The following is a 17,097-nucleotide window of genomic DNA, read 5'->3' on the forward strand; positions in this document are numbered from 1 at the left end:
CAGCCCCACCCACCTCACAGGGTGTTTTGTTGTGGGGATAATAATGACATACTTTGTAAACCACTCTGAGTGGGCATTAAGTTGTTCTGAAGGGTGGCATATAAATTGAATGTTGTTGTAATTATTGTTATTGTCTAGAAGAGTGGTACATAATTGTAGTTGTTCTTATTATTTGTGATGTGTGGGTTTTAATGTTTATATTTATGCTACTTTAATATTGCATTGTTTATATTATTTTCAACTATTTTTAATGTATTGGTTATTTTATGTCTTATGTTGTAAACCGCCTTGAGCACTAAACATGGTGGAGAGGCAGTATAGAAGACAAATAAACAATGAATAAAAAGAGAATGTCTGACACTGAACTAGGATGCCTGCAATGAAAAAGAGTAGTCCTGCCCCCCCTCACCTGTTTAAAGGTCTATTTTCCATTTCAGAGATGACAAAGAACTGCAAAAGAATGGATGGAGACTAGATAATCCTGAAGAACCGCCTGCCTATCATAGCATCAGATCAAGTGGACCTTAGTGTCCACATTGGTAGCTTCCCATGGGGTGCTGCTGGTGACAAGGCCAGGCCATACGGGCAACTTGTTTTGGTTCTCTTCTCCAGACTTCTCCATTCCTCTGCAGTCTTTGCCTATATAGTTCATTTTACTAAAACCCTTATACTGTAGCAACGACAGCCAACTTTTTTTGGCAAATGTGCCATGTCATATTCAAAGCATCCAGAGGAGTTGGCCGTGTTAGTCTGTAGTTGCAAAATAGTAAAGAGTCCAGTAGCACCTTTAAGACTAACTAACTTTATTGTAGCATAAGCTTTGAGAACTACAGTTCTCTTCGTCAGTGAAGAGAGCTGTAGTTCTCGAAAGCTTATGCTACAATAAAGTTGATTAGTCTTAAAGGTGCTACTGGACTCTTTACTATATCCAAAGCAGTCAAAGCACTAGAGCAGCAGCCTCCAACCTTTTAGATCAAAGCCCACATCTAACTTCAGCCAGTAACATCAGATCTCGTTTAGGGGCTTTTTGTTGTTGTTTATGTTTTATTTTGTAACACATTCCCCCTTGTTCTCGCGTTCCTAGCATATCTACACTGCAGAAATACTGGACCGACAAGAGTGCCTGGGAACTATAGAGAATTGGGGAGGGGGGCTGTTTTTTTAAAATAATTGTAATACAAACTTTTTAGCATTCTCCACAAAGGAACAATTTCCATGAAAGTTAAGCAAATGTAGAGCTAATGTGTGCAGGGGTATACATATAAGCAAATGTAGAGCTAACATAAATGTTCAGCGTATACACACTTCTCTTTCCCCTCCTTTTGCCTCACCCTCCATCTCATTTAAAAGACAAATAAGCACTGTGGTGCCACCTGGGGAGTCAAAGACCAGTGTACAGGAGTGCATATACATCTCCATGGTATCTTGAGGCACAGTTGGCTATAGTCTATTCAGCCAGGGAATCAGACAGCAGAGGAGAGATAAGCAGTCATATAAGGGCCCTCCTGCTCTTGGCATGAGAATGCCACCAAATGCTACTGCCTGTGCTACTGCAAAATCATATATAGACAGGCTCTTTCATTCTTTCTATCCACTTTTCCACATGCAGATGACCACAGGTTTCAAAATTCAACTACACAGAAGTGTGGAGGGTCCTGTTAAAATACAGTAAGCTTTCACAAAGCTTTGCATATATGCTTCTCCTTGAGTGCCCTGGGAGTTTTATAAAGCTTCTCCAGAGGTACACTATGTGGACTCAGATGAACATGTTAAACTAGTGAACTAGTATGAACATGTTAAAGTGACTACATTAAGCACATTTGGTACTGTGGATGAGAACAAACAATTCCATACTTGTATTCCTATAGATGACAACTTCCTTTTGGGGATATTCTCCAACTTGGGCTCTTCGTTAGTCAGTGTTCCTTTGTCACTTTTCAAGGCTGCATTTTTCTGGGGTAATTCAGGAGGTTCTCTGGCTGGAGTCACGATGCTGCCTCTTGTCACACTGGGCGGTCTGGTACTATCTAAACTGTCTGAAGAATTGCTCAGTCCCGACTGGCTGTTGACCTCGCTCTTGTGATCCTGGTTGTCTAGGTAGTTGTCCTGAGCAGATTCAGTGCTGCTCTGCACCGTGACAGAGATGAACGGCTTTGAGGTGGTCCGAGGTGGGACTGGTGGTGGTGTCTTTTTATATCCCACTAGACATGCCGAACCTGCGACAGTGGTGGCGAGAAAGTATGAAGGGAGGGAAGGAAAGCAAGAGATGAAGAGAAAGCAGTAAAAATTGAGTGAGGAGAAAGAGCAGGTCAGTAACTATGTTCAGAGCAGCCTGCAAGCAAAGATGCAGAACATACCAGTCTAGCCAGCAATATGCACAAAGCAGCCCAAACCAATTGCATTACAAGCCAATACTATCCAAATTCAAGAGGAATATCATGATATCACAGACTGGAAGATAATGAAAAAGAGGAAGAAGATCCCTCTAGAAAACTGTAAAGCAAGCCACAATGAAGAGGATTACAATGGTTGAGTGCAACTCTGCAGTTTTGATTTATTTTCAAGGTTCCGATAAAGCCACTGCTTGGTGTTTGAACCCATCAGTTGACAAATTTCAGTATCTTGCCCAATCTGGTACTTGTACCTAGAAAAAAATGCCATAAAGGAATCTTATCAGTCAGCAAGTATGGTTGCTTTCTTGAGATGAGATATCTTTACAGATTAAAACTCCAAGTGTTCAATAGGTTAAATATTCTTTAAATGATTCTAGAGTTAAGATTGTGGGAAGTTTTGCATTTTTCCAGATGTAAAGTCTGTATTATATCCAGTCACTATTAAAGCATGCTCTCACAAAATTAATATGGGCTTATCTGAAATTGTGTCCATTAGAATTCACACATTCATATTTCACAGGGAACTGCATCTAAACTAATTCAAAACGTGCTCCCAAGTTTTTCAAAAAGAGGAGTAAACAGGACAGAAAAAAATGTCATATACTGGCTTCCTTTAGCAGTAATTCTAGAATGTCAGAGGTATACATTCAAGTTGCCATGACAGTCCGTGTCCCTATCCAGTGACTGTTAGGAAGGAATTGCAAGTGACAATTATCTATCTTTTCCCCTGAAGCAAATTATTGCTTTTAATGTTTTATAACCCCGAATGTGTGTTTAAACATGCATGTTAGTTATTAATTTCATTTATATTCAGTTTTTCTCCCCAATAGGGATCCGAAGTGGCTCACATCCTTCTCCTCTCCTCCATTTTATCCTCAGAGCAACCCTGTAAGGTAGGTTAGCTGAGAGCGTGTGACCAGCCCAGGGTCACCCGGCAAGCTTCATGATAAAATGGGGATTTGAACCTGGGTTTCCAAGATGCTAGTACAACACTATAACCCATGTGTATCATTTAAATGATCATGTATTAATCATTTTAATTATTTTACCTTAAAAGTCCAACAACAAAAGTGGCTTATTCTAATTCTCCAACTATACAGAGCCATCAATTCACCAACAGCTACAGGGACTGCTTCCATGTAATCTGCATACAATGTTCTCGCCTCAGTTGTCTTACTGAAATATGTATGGATAGTTGTTGGTAAGCAGAGAAACATTTGATCAAGCCTTGCCAAAGACTGAATGGGTGGCTGTGCACTGGTTAATCCACCATCTGAAGGACACCAATATTCCAAAGCTCCAAACAATTAGAACAATATCTAAAATATAATGGATGTCAGCATCTTTTCCCTGTAATAGATTAGTCCCACTCCAGCAGGCATTAAAATGTGGTTTTCAGATACGCCAAAGACAGTAGTCACAAGGAATTTCCTGGACAGTTTTATTGATCATTCTAGAGATGGCCTCCCACATATATTTTGAATGGAATTAAACAGGAGAAGGGCATAATACTGCTTTTAAAAAGTAAGGCAGTTTTCACACCCAGTGCTTACAACACCTCTTGTATCAATCAGGTTTCCATTACTCAAATGCCTCTCTCTTCTACTGTATTATCAGCAGGAGAGGCTGAAAGGCAAATTCAGCTTGAGGGCCTTCAACCTTGATGAGTCTGCAGGCATTTCGGAATTTTGAGAAAGGGGTAGTGGGAGCCACAAAAACCAGGAGCCACCACAAAATGGTTGCAGGAAGACTAATAATTCTAAAATGGCTGCCACATGGGGGTCTGTGTCTTTGACCAAGTCAGTTAGTAGGGAGTGACCCAAAGCTTCCTGTTTTTCTCAAATCCATTCATGATCCTTTGGCTTTTATCTTAAGAGTCAAGTAGTAAGTGATCACCAAGAATTACACTGGCAGGCACCAAGGCACCATGTTGTGAAGAAAGTCGCTGCTGCTCATAATAGGCTATATTTCTGCCTCATCATCAGAAAACGTCAAGTGTTTATAAAACAATCTTCCTAAGAATCTCCCTTTCTCATGAATAAAGGACACAAACCTGTCACAGCACAAACTAGTGACATTTTAAACATTTCATCAAAGGCTCCATATTAATATTGTGCTGACGGCCTGCTTTTCACCCCCATCAACTACAAGACGTGTACAAACTAGTTACTTCCAAGTCCAGAACTCCTTCTGCTATAAAGGAAACTACAATTAAAAAGTGTTATACACTATCCTTCAGCAGCTTATTAGATGGGTTACTCCCTTTCTCTGAAGCACTAGGAGGACTTCACAGCTATTTAAACAGGTATGTTTTATGCCTTACTGCTATGCAGAACACTTTCATAAATAGTATATTTTTATTTAGTCGTCCCAACAATGCCAGTGTCAAAAATGTTTAGACTGGGAAGGCAGTCAGTTTTTCAAAGAGATTTCTTAGCTTTCCAACCTATAAATGCAAACTGTCTTACATTTATAGCCTAGATAAGGCTAGGTTGCTCCTTTTTCCTGGGTATGCTATCTGTGTTTAATTGTCTGGGTAACTGCTATTTTCAGAAAACAGTATTTCAGAAGTTGCCACTATTTAGGTGGCGCTATCAATTGTTTCCAGACATTCTTGGCCAGTATTCAATAGATTGCTGACCATCAATTATGAAAATTTGAATTTTTGCATTAAGATGAAAAAGAAATGGGAGCAGCTTCATAACTAAGAAAGCTTAGCATGATAGTAGATTGGCTTTCATGAAAAAAGTCATCCTTTCCCTATAACCCAAGTTTCCTTTGCAGGATTTTTTAACTGCATCAAAGAAAACACTGACCATGGTACCATTTTTATATTTGAAAAACATCTTTATAGTACGGTATAAAAATGGTAGTATAAAGGAAAGTGAACCAGATGACTTATACATGATGTTTATTTACTTTGATTATAGCCAAAGAAATATTCATCCCATGGTGAATAAAAAAGGGACAACAAGTTAACTTGGTCCATAATAACTGGTCTGTAAACCTGCAACTCTTATATATTAAATCATACCTGAATTACCAAATACAGCCTGATATGATTATGGCTGCAGTTTTCCATGTTACATTTCTGCAGACAAGAAGTTATTCCTAGAAAAAACATTCACAGAAGATGTAATGTGTGAAGGGACACAGAATTTTCCATTTCATTTGATATACACCTAACACTTATGTGTGTTGGCTTACATGTACCACAAGCAAAACAGATGCTTGCTCCACATCAAAATGTGAGACAGCTGCAGGTAAAAACCTGCATTAAAGAAAGGAAACATATCCTTATGTTAAGACTCCAGACCGGGGTGGGGGAGTGATCTTTTGAGTATATACTGATCAAAAGACTAAGCCGGCTGAAAAGAAGTTGGATCAGTTTCTGATTTATTAAGAGATGAATTTGTGTTAGGGATAAGGTTCCTGTTACTGGTACTATGTGCAAGGCACTAGTAACACAAATTCTGTTACTACCTTGTATGTCTAATATTGGACTCACCACTGATGAAGTGTTAAAATATGTAAAAATTAGAATAACCAAAATCAAAACTGAAAACTTGATTATTGATATTGACTTCAATATTATAATGCCCCTATACAGATGTGGCCCCATTTGGAATACTGTGTGCCGCTCTGGTCATTGTCTCTCCAAAATGACATCGTGGAGCCAGAAAAAGTACAGAAGAGTACAACTAAGATTATTAATGGGTTGGAGCACCTTTCCTAAGAGGAAAGGCTGAAGACTCTGGGACTTTTCATTTTAAAGAGAGCCAGCTAAGCAGGCTAGAGGGACATGATAGAAATTTATAAAATTATGCACATAGATTAGGCAGATTCATGAAGGATATGTCTATCAAGGGCTACTTTACTAGTCAAGGTCACTAAAGAGAATCTTCCACTTTCAGAGGCACTAAGTAGAGATGGGCACAAACCGAAATATGAACCAAAGTTCATTACAAACTGGGCCAGTTCATGGTCAGCAAACCGGCAGTTTGTCAGAAGGCATTTCTGACAACCCACAACGAACCGTTATGATTTTTATCCCGGTTTGTCTGGTTCGTTTTTTGGTTCATCACTGCAGACAGCCTGGCACTGATCAATCAGTTTCCTAGGCAATGGGGGGGATGGGCTTTCTGCAGACCTTCTGCTGCCCTGGAAGTGACATTTTCACGAGCCAAATACACCGGTTTGCAAACCAGGCAATTTCATGCTGGTTCGTGGTTCATGAAACACGTTGAATCACGAAGAACCACCATTTTCCCGGTTCGTGCCCATCTCTAGCAGTACGTCTCTGAATACCAGTGCCAATAGGAAGTATCAGAGGAAGCCCTTGGTCTCTATGCCCTATAGTTGGCTCTCCAGGGTAAATGGTTGGCCACAGCATGAAACAGAATGCTGGGCCTTTGTGTGAGAGAGATGGCTGGACCATTGGTCTGATCCAGCAGGTTTCTTCTCATGTTCTTATGGCAGATTATGAGCTAAATTTATTTAATGTAGGGAGGAGGTTCCCAAGAAACTGTGACCATTGTGCACAGGAAACAACTGAGGAAGTCTGAGTTTGTCATGCTTCTTGAGGAAATTTCTCCAAGGTGAAGAGTGATCCACTTAATAGCATATCACAGTAACTCAAATTGAATCACTACGAAACAAGTTGCACTATTAATATGGGAAACTTCCCCATTGCCCTTTTGCAAGCACTGAAGTTACACAGAACACACTGACGTTCGGTGTTCAGAACTCCTAAGCAACTTTTTTCTTTGTAAATAGCAACCATGAAGCAACGTGATTCCAATCAAGACCTTTTTGCAGTATTCTCTCAAACAGCCCCATAGAGCTGTAGTTTGCTCGTGTGGGGCAAGGTTAAAAGGATATTATGCAATGCCTATTTAAAGTCTGCCATTTTGATGGTACTGCTTGGGAAGGACCCAAGTACCTGCATCCTTAGATCCCCACCTGCCACAGAGAACTGTGAAGCACAGAAACAGCCCCTTCCTGCCTCTGATTACTGGTCACCCTGCAGCCATCTCAGCCCTCGCCGTAAATGCTTTTATTCTTTTAATCAGATGCAGAGGGGTTTGGCTCTGCCAGAAATGAACAGGATTCCTCCAAGTATTATTGAGAAGCAACACCACAGAGAGCTGAAAGGACAGGGAAGTACTGCAGCGAACACTGTGAAGTATCATCTCAAAGCATTAAAATTAAGGAATTCCGCTGTTACAAAGACTTTTTTCTCAGTTACTGTATAGGCACACCCTTGCACATGGCTTAAGTCACTGTGTAAAACTCGCATTAATGACCCCTCCATTTTTATTTTATTTTCCGCCATGCAATAATAATATTCACATGGAACACAAAAGGCATAAGTCAAACTCCAAAGCACATTTGAGCCTCACATATGAAGCTGCTGATATGAATAGAGGGGGTGTGAATCTGTACTTGAGGGACATGCTCCCTTAGCCAAATAGATTTTAAAGAACTAATTTTGGAACACACACACAGAGGGAAAATTAGATTAATTTTTTTTCAAAAAAATGTTTCCATGGCAATAGCTATTCTCTTCAATGGTGCTTACTGTTGACTATAGAAAAAAAAGGGATGCCAGCATGTTAAATTCAAACAGGGAGGAAGAAACATCAGCAGTTCCATTCCAGGAAAATTGAGACTGCTCAGTTTAGAAAAATCTCTCTGCTTGCCTGAACTTGGGCTGCCTGGGCTTCCAGCCGCATGCCATCACCTCTACTAAAGGTGGATCAACTTAAGTAGCTGTCAGGTATCTTCACAGATCTCTATTTTAATAGAAATATGTAACCTGTAAGTGAAGCTTTCGCTTCTCGTTGGTGCCTGAAGAACATCGCCATTCCCCATAACAAAGAAATGAAATACAGAATTAGTGAAGCTTGCCTTTATATGGGCAAAACTGCAAAAACTTCTTTTTTAATGACGTTGCAACATCAAAGAAGGAATAATAATCAGTACATAGCTCTAGATATGTCTATTCCCAATTAGACATGAAAGCAGCTACAGAGAATGCGATGACAACTGGAGTATAAACTACCAAGATTCTCAGAGAAGGAAAGAAATGTAAGAATTAGCATTTCTGTTTTAATCTGGTCTTCTCTTCAAGTTTGGGAACTGTGAAAAGGGAGGAAGGATTCCACAATTCAAAGAGGGAGCAGTTACTATGAACAATACAAGACAAAGTCAGTTTCTTCAAAACCGATTTTGTCATTCTGCCAATTTACTACTGATAGAGAGCAGTGAAATTTCACTTTAAAGTTAGCAGCATTATTTAACTATTGGAACAGATCAGTAAAAACAGAAACGCACAACTGTAACACTTTCATAAATTATTGCTCTTTGCAAAATAAAAACTGTTTATTTTCTTCTGGCAACATCCACGATTAATTACATCAGCCTACAAAACACATTGATCTACATTCAGCTTCCAAGATGCTACAGCCTAACCGGCAGCTCTTCTTTCCACTAACTTGTATGCGCCTTCACAAAGCTACACATTATGCCAAGAAAGCAATATAAAAGCTAAGCCAGAAGCAAAGGAAAATTTACACAAAGCCTTTTTGTCCATGATAGTAAATTATTTTCATCCCAGTGGTGGTGGTGGTGGGGAGAATAGAAACATCTTGCTACCTTAGTGCTACTTGGGGACAGAGATTATGAGCTCCAATACTGCCTCCATTTTGTCTTGGTGCAGGCAGAAATGCAGGCCAGCGTGAGCATAAACCATTGATGTAGCCTTGATACACTAAGGGGTTTGGCAGTTCTGAACATGGATGCCCACAACAGTTTCAGCATCTTTAAAATGAATGTGGAAAAAAAAAAACCTTACAGGAGGATACACTGATGTATGTTTACAGACTCTAATATACAACAGATGGGTGTGGGCATGCACATTTTAATTTTTAGTTTAAGTGCCAAAGTACATGACCTCATATGATCTGCAATGGGATTGTGTCATATCAAACTACACCTGGAAGCCTAATTGCCTGAATATTCTGTGATTGCATAGTCTGTTATAGCAAAATAATACAAAACTCCAATAGCACCTTAAAGACCAACAATGTTTATTTCAGTATGAGCTTCTGTGTGTCACAGCTCACATATCAAGGAAGTGATGATCTCTGACTCATGAAAGCTCACATTGAAATAAATATTGTTAGTTTTTAAAGTGCTACTGGACTGTTAAAATTGATGCCCATTTGTTTCAACTGCACAGAAACTGCGTAAAAGAAATAAGGAAACACCAGCAACAAAAAGTTCAACTATATTCATAAGCCAGAAAAAGGGCATATTTTAAAAAGTCCCCATTTTTAAATCTTACCCATAATACTTACGGAAGCACTATTAAAAGTAGCTCTTCAGGTAATTACAGCCACTAGCTACCCTTGACTTCTAAAGTAAAATACACTGTATCAAATGCATGAACATGTATCCTGAGCACCGAGTCAATTTGGGGCAGTGCAAATGCTCATTTAAGAGGTTAACTAGTTCTGAATGCCTGAAAAAAAAACACCCTTCTGAATTGTCTGCTCATAAACCATGCACTGTCATCCTTTCCCCCCAAATGAAATCAGATTGCTGGTTCTGCTCTTGCTTTTCACATTCTGACTCTCTAGTTATTAGAGGGGAAGTGGTCGCTTTTCAGAGATCAAAACTTAATTGCACTGGGAAAAACATAAGGCTCCCAAGAAAAATTCTACTCAGATGCAGAATTCTGATCCAAACTGAAATACAAGTGTCTTACTCTGGTATTAAAGGTTTACTAGAAAAGTGCAAAACAAGCAAGCCTTTAAGCCCCTTAATGTAATTAAAGCAAAATGTCACATTATTCTTATCAGCCAGCCTTCTAATACAATCACATGCAGTTACTCCAATCTAAACTCATTGATTTTATATTGGAAAAACTGCAGAGTTTTTAAGTAATAGTTTTATCACCCTTATCATTTGAATAAATAACAGTGCCTAATGAGAACTAGTGTGGTGTAGCAGTTAATGTTGGACTTGGATCCCCAGACTCAAAACCTGACTCTGTTATAGAAGCGTCCTGGGTAACATTGGGCAAGTGAGGGCCAAGCTACAAGTGATGAATGACACTTGAACGGCAAGTGGATTGAGTGGAGCGCAAGTGAACAGGGAGAAATACACTTGCCGTTCAAGTGTCATTTGTCACTTGTAGCTTCGCCCCGAGTCTCTCTCAGCCTAATCTAACACACAGGGTCCTCCAACAAAACTATTCACCAACCTGAATTTCTAGACGCTATCCACACTGCAGGAGAACATTAGATTATCTATTGATGAGACTTGAGGGTATAACAATTAAGGTACTTCCACAGCAAAAGTTCTCTGAAAGTGGTTTGTCATCTGAGTATAAGCATTATTCTTTTTATTTTATTCGTGTTAAATTTCATATACTCATAATCTAAGACACCAAAATCACTAAGGAAGTGGTAAAACTGAGTACTCGGTTTACTGTGTGATGCATTTTTATCCTGCCCTTCCTCAAAATAAGTCAGGGTGACATACAAGACATTCCTCCTCTATTTTATCCTGACAACCACTCTGGGAGGTAGGCTAGGCTCAAAGTACAACTGACTCAAGGTCAGCTTCATGGGAGAGCTGGTATTTGAACCAGTTCCCTAGTCTGAGATTCTAACTCTAGGTGTGCAACCAAATGCTGCTGACCCAATAAAATGCCTAATATTTCTAATACTACATTGCCAGTATCTGATAGTGCAGTAGTACTCACTCCACATCTTGCAGAGACACATTCAGTTCCATCCCTAGCATGTCCTGAACCTCAGTGAGACTTGCAGCTTACCTGTTCTTCTGTCAGCAACTGTTTCAAGGTGGGACCAACCTATCAGTCACAAGCCCCACTGGGGCTTCCTGAAATGTGTGGCAGGTGCCACATGAATATAGTGCTTAGAAGAGTCACAGGTGGCTCTCAAGCCACTGCATGAGTAACACTGTGACAGCAGAAAAACAAACAACCCACCCCCCCAGCTGTCAGTAGTGTCCACTCAGACTGACAGTGCAGATCTTCAGGGTTTCAAACAGAGGCCTTTCACATCATCTACTACCTAGTCCTTTGGACCTGGGACCTTCTGCATGCCAAGCAGATACTCTACCACTGAGCCACAGTGAGCCCCTCCCACAGGAAATAATGGGCAGACATCTGACAGTAATTAAAACAGATTTTTCTCAACACAACTTTCTGAAATGACAGCAATACTCCCGATATTGAATGAAAACTATAATAATTCCCTTCTTAGCATTTACAATGCTAACCTGAAAAACAACACACACACACAGTTCATATTTTTAAAAAGAAAAATATCTCAGAGGGGATAACAAGCATGTACATGTGGGCGAACACACATGAATACGGGGGTGGGGGGAGTGGTTGAACTTGACAACTGAGGCCAGAAACACCTCTATGCTTTTGTAATACAACCTCTGTTTATTGATGCTAGACCATACAACTTCCCACAAGACTGAACCAAAAGAAAAAACAAAGCTGCAGCATTATGCAAACATTGGTCTGTATCCATAAAATGTTCCTGTTTATCATCTAAACAAACCACACCCTTGCCTCCACACCAGCAGTACAGTGAACAAATAAATGGTAACAGGAAAATAAGACACAGCCTCAGTGTGTAAAAAATTGGGCTGCTCTGCTCTGTAGAACATTTGCTTCACTTGAGCAAATAAGGAAAAAACAAAACCAAAAAAATGACCCAGACAGATACAGATATTTGCTGACACAATAATCTGTTTTATTGGGAGCATGATGTGAAACAGCAAGAGTAATCAGAATTCAGGGGACAATAAACTACTCATCTGCAAATGAAAACATAGCACTTCCATGTGAGTGGCAGCTGAAGCAATACTCCTTAAGGAGCAGAAAGAGGCAACTGGTGTGGCTGAAATAGCTATCAGTAAGTAGCCCATGCGCTTCAGCATTTAAAGACGCCAAGGTTAGAAAGAGCATACCATACACTGTATTTGTAGATGATGCATCCATTCTGCTTGTTACAATATAAGAAGGAGGCAGGTTGGATCTTAGCTGTTTCTCAATGTATTACTGTTTAGAAAATTCCTTCAAAATTTCTCCCTTCTTCAAACTTGCAGATGGAAGAGTAAGAGAAAGAAACAGTCTAGTACTATGAAGATAGTTTCAGGTGGGTAGTCGTGTTGATCTGTAGTTTGTTAAGAGCTCTAACTCTCGAAAGCTCATACCCTGGACATCTAGTTGGTCTTTTAAGGCACTACTGGATCTGAATCTTGCTCTAGTACTATGGAATGTTTTGAAGCAAGAGACTTTCACTAATTTGTAGGAAACAGAGCAAGTATTTAGCCATCAGTTCCATTCTATCCACTTAAATACACTGAAATCTTATGTAAGCTGATAAATATCTAGTAAGCAAGCCACACTGTACATATAAGCAAAATACAACTGGGTTGGAAACAGGAATGTCAAAATCTGATCAATTAGGCACTTCCCCATAACCCAACATTTTCTGAGCATTATATTCAAGAGACAAGCACACAAAAAATATTGTATTTTCTGCAGTGTTTTATTTGTGCACTGGGAAGAAAATTTAATATAGAAATTAACCAACTGACAAAAGATGAACACCAATTACAACTAGCCCTGAGAATGCTTGGGAGATGCTTTATCTAAAATATATCTTGCACTAGGCCAAGAACAGCTTCCCTCTTGCATTAGAATGTTAGAGTTACTTTAGAAGTTTTAAAAAGAGAAACTGCATGCTTTAAAGCCAGGCTCAGAAATGCTTCAGTTATACACTGACAGCCATGGAGACGCTGCAGAAACATTCCTTGCACCCCAGCTGTAGTAGCAAACTCCACATCGACACAGTGCTAGCTGCAGCTGTTTTTGAAAGACCGAAACTGAACAGGGGACAGCTGACTAACATTAAGAGAAGGCTAACAAATGTTTCCGCTGCTTCAGTCAATTTAAGGGATCCAGAAGTTGGACTGAAAGGTCATTTCCTCATTGGTGACATTCCTGTGGTTACTCTGCATTTTTTTTTCATTCCAAGGATATAGCCAGACTCCTCCCCATTTCTGGTATTAAGACCTCCATTCTGACATGAATTTGGAGGCTGCTGTTTCAGTTTCCAATGGTTTCAGATCCTTCAAATCTAGAACTAGCCTCAAAATGGTTTTGGCACCACTGAACCTTCAACATAAATTCTCTAATGAGTTTTTTTTTAAATTTTACAAATATTCTGTCGATGTTCACAGATCATCAAGTCAGAACAACTAAAATAAGGGAGAGCATGTAATTTACAAGTTACAGCGCAGTGTACAGAGCAAAAAACACTTCCACATTGAACTTTAGAAGGAAGAGAATGTGCTGCACATCATATTTATAACAATCAAGCCCCATGTCATAACATGCAGGACTCCCATTATTTCACATACCTAGAAAAATTCTGGGTTTTCTGGTAAATTTAGACAGTGCTAACAAATGAAACTCAGAAGTGCCTTCTTATGTGAAGCACATCTCTTTTAAAGTTACCGTCTAGAAAGCATTTCCTTCATCTTTGATATTTCTGACAGATTTTCCTTTATCTTCTATACACATCTCAGGGCATCTTCTCTAAAAGACTGAGCAGCACCACAGAAAGCAATTGAAGAGCTCACTCTGGGCAAATATTCCAAATGTAATCTCCATCCAGTGAAGTGAGTTCAGGACCATAAAAAGCTTGTTCTACAATAAGCAGGTTATTAAGGTGCCACAGAATTTTACTTCTATTCTGTTGTTGACTAGCATTGCCACCCCACCGGAATTTACGGATGCAGATTCTTCTCACTGAAGGAAATCAAAACAAAAGCAGGCAAGGTTCAGAAAAAGACAAGGTTACCTCAAGCCTTGACAGAGAATTACGCAAAATTCTGAGTTGTGTGCAATAGTAGCTCACATCTGAATCTCTAGCTCATCTGATCAAGGGAACTTACCATGTCAAACTCTAGCTTAAACAGGCAAGAAAATCACTGAAAACCTCAGCTATAAATAGTTACACTGCTGTTTCCAAGGAGACCAACACCAACATCATAATAATACTCTAGTGACCAACAGGTGTTGTGTATACTGCACAAAAAGGGGCTACTTGCCTGTTGTCCATCCCTTTCACACCCCATTTGCACATCCAACTTGACATGTGAAGCACTTTGAACACTGAAAATGCTACATGCATTATTACAATTTATATTTTAAGCACCCAGGTAACCATGAGGTGGGTACTTAAAAGCAAGCTAGATCTGTCTAAGTCAGAAACCACTGCTGTATTTTATATGCTGTTGCCTCTAAGTGAGTAAAAGTAAAGGCATTAGTTGAAACATGGAAGTTCCATTAAGGCACAACATTCTCAGGGATTTTCATATCAGCTTTAGCAATCATAGGAACTGCCCCAAGAGTAACACTATTCCTAAAACACTTCAGATAGTATCAACATTTTGAAGATTGAAAAAACACATGGCAACATGACATCACCATATTACTTAAGCACAGTCCATCACTTTATTTGTGCTGACAATGGATCCTTCATGGCATAGCCAGGTGATATAAAGAATAAAGCACTGGACTAGGGCATGAAAGATCCAAGTTCAACCCCCGCCCCACCAAGAAACTCACTGACTGACCTCAGGCCAATCACTCTTCCCCAGTCTCCCCTTCCTTGCAGGGTTATTGTAAGGATAAAATGGGCTGGGATCTGCTTATGCCACTGACTTCTTTGGAGGAAGACTAGTTTTAAAATATAAGAAATCATGGCAGTGTGTTATGGGCCAGGGAGTAAAATTCCACACAAAATCGTCCTATATTTCTGGCTAAAATCCATATACTCATTGTATAGCGGGTGCCTTATATTTCACTTGCACTAGCTCAAAACTAATTTCCTTGCTGTTTGGAAAAGTGGAATAATATGAAGATAAGAATTCTAATACACAACTACATAGTAGACCTACAAGACCTAGATTCAAACCCCTTTTCAGCAACAAATGAAAGTGCAGGGTTCTCAGGGTGCTACATCTTATGGTCCATAACCAATTCCAGTCTTAGAAGGTAAGATCAGAGACTCAGAACAGACAAACAGACCTGACTGCAGTCCATCTGGATCTGACTGGAAAAATCTGAACAACACTCTTTGGATCAAGTTGTTTGACTTTAACAAAAATAATTTAAGCAAAGAAAACTACCAGATACCTATATGAATTATAACCTAGTGAAACATGAATGTTACTAATTTGCCTTTAGTCAGCATGTGGGAGAATGTTCCGTCATACCTCCACCCACTTGTGGAGCATGATGCAACATTGTATATAACCGTAATGGCACGTTACCAGAACAATGCTCTGGGCATGACTGGGATCTTATCCCGACATGGTGGTCTTTGTATGCTATCCTAATCAGGTATTTCCTAGCATTAAAAAGGATAGATCATCTAAGAGTTCATGTGAACATCAACATGGCCCCATCTGTGACTACTTAAAACTGGAGTCTGGAGCCATGAACAGACAAGACAGATCTTTTTTAAAGACCTGAGAAAAGCCCTAGGTTTGCAGAAAGATCTGAAATCTTAAAAAAAATATATTGGGGTTTAACTTCTGCTTGCAAATAGAAGCAGTACTCATAAATGAATGCCTTCTAAGATCTCAATGGCTATTGTGAAGGTTGCTAGGCAACAGCAACTTTCAAACCTTGATTTCTGTCAGAAAAAGGCAGGGGGAGGGCCTTTTCCAGAGCTATTTTGGCTTCTCAGTCCATTCCTGCTCGCTTTCTTCCTAGCGTAGGGAAGGAGATACAGGGGAAATGAAATTCCCCAGTTTGTTCTATTCTATTAGACTGACTAGTATGTAATTTATCAAAAAAAACCCCATTCACAGAATGCTACCTTACTTAACTTGGATTTTTACAATATTCACACAGCACATCATACTGAAACAAATTGCTGCTTTTAGATAGAATAATTTGTTTCTTTCTTCTTCTATATACACACAAGTTTTTGGAGAGGCAAACAGGACATGCCCAATTGTACTTCTAAAGATGAAGTCTTCTTAAATTAAAACTGGAGATACTGTGAGGGAGACACCCTGAACTAGTAAAAATCCCCATGAAAACACGTGACAGCTTTTATCCCACAGTACTTTTCAACTGTGGAAGGAAAAATGCACACAGGAGAGCATGCACCTGGAAAGCATGTGTGAAGTGGGCTTAATAAATATGCATCTTACTGCATACTACAGACATGCATCTTCAGTCAGTTTCACAGACTTTTCCTTATTTTCATTTTAATAACAAAATACAGGAGGAAGTAACATAACAAAGAAACCAAGTAACTTGCAGAAGTAGTTGAAAAATAAAAATTATTTCTAGTCGAAGCAGAAATTGGCATTTAAAACAAACACACACCCTGTGGAAAGAATTACTTATAGGGCTAGGTGAAGATTTAAATGGGTGGGAAGGAAAAAATCATTTCATTTGGCCTTTGCAATTCTCATGGATTTGAAAATTAGAGAAAGCTGATGAAGCCGTCTTTTCAAACTCCAGCTACAACTGTATGCTAATCCTCTGGCTGGCCAAATGGCTGGTACATTCCAAGAAATACAAACTGGGTTCCAGATGGCTGTTGCTTAGCAGCAGCCCACA

General features: G+C 39.5%; 1 protein-coding gene across 4 annotated transcripts in view; it reads right to left on the reverse strand.

Moving 5' to 3' along the window:
* The window catches only part of DLGAP4 (DLG associated protein 4), a 117,329-nt gene that overhangs the window by 12,834 nt on the left and 87,398 nt on the right, over positions 1 to 17,097 (reverse strand). For all 4 annotated transcript variants that reach the window (XM_054979907.1, XM_054979908.1, XM_054979910.1 and 1 more), the window contains one exon: positions 1,855 to 2,216. In XM_054979907.1, the coding sequence (XP_054835882.1) occupies positions 1,855 to 2,216 (362 nt within the window). The remainder of the gene's footprint in view (positions 1 to 1,854; positions 2,217 to 17,097) is intronic.

This window comes from Eublepharis macularius, chromosome 5 (assembly GCF_028583425.1).
Source record: "Eublepharis macularius isolate TG4126 chromosome 5, MPM_Emac_v1.0, whole genome shotgun sequence".
In the NCBI taxonomy this organism is placed as follows: domain Eukaryota; kingdom Metazoa; phylum Chordata; class Lepidosauria; order Squamata; family Eublepharidae; genus Eublepharis; species Eublepharis macularius.